Source organism: Lupinus angustifolius, chromosome LG01 (genome assembly GCF_001865875.1).
Source record: "Lupinus angustifolius cultivar Tanjil chromosome LG01, LupAngTanjil_v1.0, whole genome shotgun sequence".
NCBI classification, from domain to species: domain Eukaryota; kingdom Viridiplantae; phylum Streptophyta; class Magnoliopsida; order Fabales; family Fabaceae; genus Lupinus; species Lupinus angustifolius.
The window spans coordinates 29,580,881-29,585,714 of NC_032009.1; the positions used below are offsets into that span (position 1 = coordinate 29,580,881).

Here is a 4,834-nt window from a genome sequence, read left to right on the forward strand (position 1 = left end):
GTGAGGGCCTTACAAACTTGGCAACATTATCTATTGCCCAATGAATTCGTTATTCATAGTGATCATGAGTCACTTAAATATTTAAAGGGGCAAGGCAAGCAGAAAAAAAGACATGCCAAGTGGGTGGAATTTCTGGAGCAATTCCCTTATGTGGTTAAACACAAAAAAGGAAAAGCTAATATGGTAGATGATACCTTATCAAGAAGGCATGCTTTGATTGCTATATGAGAGACCAATCTCTTAGGTCTCAAATGTGTGAAGGGCTTGTATGAACATGACCCTAATTTTGCTACACCCTATGCCAAGTGTATGAATTCAACCCATGAGGGTTATTATAGGCATGAAGGGTTTCTTTTTTAAAGATAAAAGACTCTGTATCCCTAAGAGTTCTGTAAGGGATTTACTTTTGAGAGAAGCCCATGAAGGGGGGCTGATGGGTCATTTTGATTCCCAAAAGACCCTTGATATATTGCACGATCACTTTTATTGGCCTCATATGAGGCGTGATGTTAAACTTTTATGTGAAAAATGCATAACGAGCTAAGTCCAAGGCCATGCCTCATGGACTTTACACTCACTTGCCTATCCCTGATTCACCATGGATAGATCCATGGATTTTGTGGTTGCTTTACCACGAACTACGAGTGGCAAAGATTCAATTTTTGTTGTAGTGGATAGGTTTTCTAAAATGGATCATTTTATACCTTGCAAAAAAATTGATGATGCTTGTCACATTGCAGGATTATTCTTCAAAGAAGTGGTAAGGCTACATAGCTTACCAGGGAGCATAGTGAGTGATAGGGATGCGAAATTCCTAAGTCACTTTTAGAGAACCCTTTGGGGAAATCTTGGCACAAAGCTTCTTTTCTCTACCACATGCCATCCTCAAACAAATGGGTAAACTGAAGTGGTAAATAGGACACTCTCTACCTTGTTGAGGGCTGTCCTAAAGAAGAACTTAAAAGCATGGGAAGAATGCATTCCCTACGTGGAGTTTGTCTATAACAGGGCAACTCATAGTGCAACAAAACATTCACCATTTGAAATTGTTTATGGTTTTAACCCACTAACTCCCCTTGATTTATTACCTTTTCCAAGTACATCATTGCTAAAACATAAATATGGTAAAGCCAAGGCTGAGTATGTGAAGAAGCTACATGAGAAGGTGAAGGAACAAATTGAGAAGAGAACCGAAAGTTATGCAAGATCAGCCAACAAGGGAAGAAAGGAAGTCATCTTTGAACTAGGAGATTAGGTTTGGATCGATATGAGAAAAGAAAGATTTGCATCTCAAAGGAAAACAAAGCTTCAAACTAGAGGGGACGGCCCTTTTCAAGTCTTGGAAAGGATAAACAACAATGCATACAAGATGGACTTACCTAGTGAGTATGGAAATATTAGTGCTACTTTCAATGTGGTTGCCTTAACTTTCTTTGACACAGAAGGCCTTAAGTTGCATAAGTATTAATGAAGGGCTCAAGGAAGGCCACGACCTAAGGGAGGATCCACCTTGATCTCTTTATTTCTTACATTAGTAATTAGGACCATAAATAAGTGGGAAGTTGTCTTAAACCCACACTAGTTTAGGACTTTTATTTATCATGTCTTTAAATTATTGTCATTTTATTACATTTGTTTTAATTAAGGTTCATGTCTTGTAGGAAGGAGGCACGATTAGAGATAGAGCAAGGAGATAAGGTATATTGATGAAAGCTTGGAGGAAAAAGATGGAGCCAAAAAGATTCCACATGGCTAGAACCAAGGAGGACCAAGTCCACACGACTATAATAAAGGGAGATCTAATCTCCACAAGATAAGGATCTCCTAATCTAATTTTCCCAAGTCCACACGACTATAATTAGGGGAGATCTAATCTCCACAAGATAAGGATCTCGTAATCTAATTTTCAAACAAGCATATCAAAATCTAATTTTCCACACGACTATAATTTAATGATGTTCGGTATAAGATTAGAATGAGAGAAAATGAATAGAACGATATATTTTATTCTTTTTCTCTTTTGTTTGGTTGAATTGAAAATAAGAAGAGAGAGATAGTGTTATGATTCAAATGACAAAAATATCCCTAATAATATTTAAAACAAAAAAGTAGAGAAACAAGAGAACCTAACTACAATAGAGTTTGATACAATGTTATTAAAACCGGACCGGTCATCAAACCGGTGAGGGTACTGATTTAGTGGTTTAGTGGTTCATCCAATGGTTCAGTAATTAAACTGCATATGATTAAACCGGTTAAACCAGACATACATGCTTATATATGTGTGTAAACCTGTAACAAAAATTATCTAATATGTAGATACTCAAATTTGTGATCCATATTTATAGTCAAGGTAAGAATTCTCATAAACAAACAACTTTAATAAATCCAAAGTCTAAATTACAAATACAAATAATAATCCACAAGTATTTGTCTTACTTAACAAACTCGAAACATATGACGCAAGTTCGTAACTCAGTCTACAAAACTTATTATATATTTAAAACTTCAACACCTAGAAGTCAAAGTTGTTTCATATTGAGGTTCCATTTCTTCACCATTTAAGCCCAAATTTTGACTAATGTTGTCTTCAACTAGGTTCACATTCTCCATAGGGTTGAGTTGTGCATCATCATCATCATCTTCTAAATTTAATTGATCTACAACAATATTATTTTTTCATACATCAATTTTCATACAAGTTAACAATAAAATAAATTAGTTATTAGAACCAAAACGCACAATTGAACAAAAAACATACCAATGTTATTAGATGAGGGTTGGATAGAAATATTTGCAAGGTCATTTCATAAGGCCTCAATCTCTTCATAAGTTAGGAATGATGGTGACTCCTCCAATATAAAATGAGAATGATCCTGAAATGTTTCTAAATTAATTGGGTCATAATTTTGATATCTCAAGTGATTCCTACATTTATTGATTTAGTCATATATAAACATATATACATATATAGATATAAAGAAAGACATTTGAGTTCATATATATATATATATATATTGGTTAATACCTTTGCTATAGCCTCAAATTGTAGCGAACAAAGACAAGATCATTCAATTTTTGATGCTCCAACCTATTTCTTTTATTTGTATGAATGTGTTCAAATACACTCCCATTTCGTTCACATCCAGAAGCTCTGCATGTTTGACTTATAACTCGAACTGCCAATTTTTGCAAATTTGGTGACATCCATAAGTTTCCCACCATTGATCTACATTGCATGTAATTTAAATTTACTTAACCATAATGAAAGTAAATAATAAAAATTAAATAAAATTATCAACTATGAGAGACTAATTATACCTAACATCACTTTACTTCATTCACGTATTGTAGTTGACCTTCCAAAATCTAACTTAGCATATTTGTATATTCTCATCTCACTTGTTAGCTTATCTAGTAAATCAGGATCCCCATAAGCATACTTCTCAATCACATCCAAAAGGCCATATGTTGTAAACTTATGTTTTTCAAATTCTTCGACATTGAAGAAACAATGTGGATTTAGCCAATAACCAACAGCATGAAGATTTCTTTTCAATTGCAAGTCACAACGACTATCCATAATGTCCAAATAAGGCTTCACTTTAGTCTTGTTTCTTTGAAACCTCCTCTCCATCTTATGTCTAGCTTTAAAGATTGCTTGATAAAGAAAACCCATTGCAGGCTTGTCCTCACTATCAACAATACGTAACACGCGAACAAGCGGCTCGGTAAGTTTGACAATATTAACATATTATTTCCAAAAGTTTGAATCCAATACTTCTTCCACACATTTTTTTGCCTTAGCTTCTTTAGAGCAAGATGAGCGTGTCCATTCTCTATATGTTACTAGAGATCTAAGTGCATCTTTTTGGGCCAATATACTTTGTAATGCTATGAAATTAGTAGCAAAGCGAGTTGAAGCTGGACGAAGTATTTCTTTTCCATGAGTGTATTGTCTCATTAGAAATAATGGATGACAATGATTATATAAGTATTTGGTAATGTTTGCAGCATGCGATACAATCTCAGCTACTTTTGGTAACTTTCCAATGTCTTGCAACATCAAATTTATACAATGAGCCGCACATGGAGACCAAAACCTGTTAAGGAACTCTTTCTCCAATAACCTACCAGCAACAACATAATTAACAACATTGTCTGTAACAATATGAATAATGTTCTGAGCACCAACATAGAGAACTACTTCCTTAAAAAGTCTGAATAACAAATCTACAGTTTTAGAAGCATGAGAAGCATCAACAGACTTTAGGAACACAGTTTCTTTAGGATAGTAGACAAGAAAATTGATGAGGGTACGTCTATTACGATCGGTCCAACCATCCGCCATAAGAGTGCATCCAGTTATTTCCCAAATCGATCGGTAATCATTGACAAGTATTTTTACATCTTCAACCCACTTGTTTAATAAATGACCACGAACGCGATAAAAGTTTGGAGCTTTATAACCTGGATTAATGCTATAAATCGCGTCAATCATGGGTTGATAGTATGCTAAGTTAACAACATTGAATGGAACAAAAGCATCAATCATCCATTTTGATATAGCTAAGCCACATTTCTTAATCATTTCCTTAGTTTGCAATACACTTTTTAAAGTAGGTTGAGCACCAAGAGTTGTTCTAGGCATAAAGAAAGAGCCTATGCGACCTTTCCCCTTTTGAGATGTAGATGTATGAGGTGCTTCAATTTTTTGAGTGTGCAATAAATCATTGACTTCATCACAAGGATTACTATCCTCATATTCCTCTTATATTCTCCTTTTCTTATTCTTGATTTCATCAATTGATTTCTGTATTGGTTGTTGAATATC

General features: G+C 34.5%; 1 protein-coding gene across 1 annotated transcript; it reads right to left on the bottom strand.

Annotated features, from left to right (window-relative positions):
- LOC109332625 lies at window positions 3,755–4,591 on the bottom strand. Its single transcript, XM_019567668.1, has one exon. It carries the CDS (start codon window positions 4,589–4,591, stop codon window positions 3,755–3,757), a length of 837 nt encoding a protein of 278 aa, XP_019423213.1.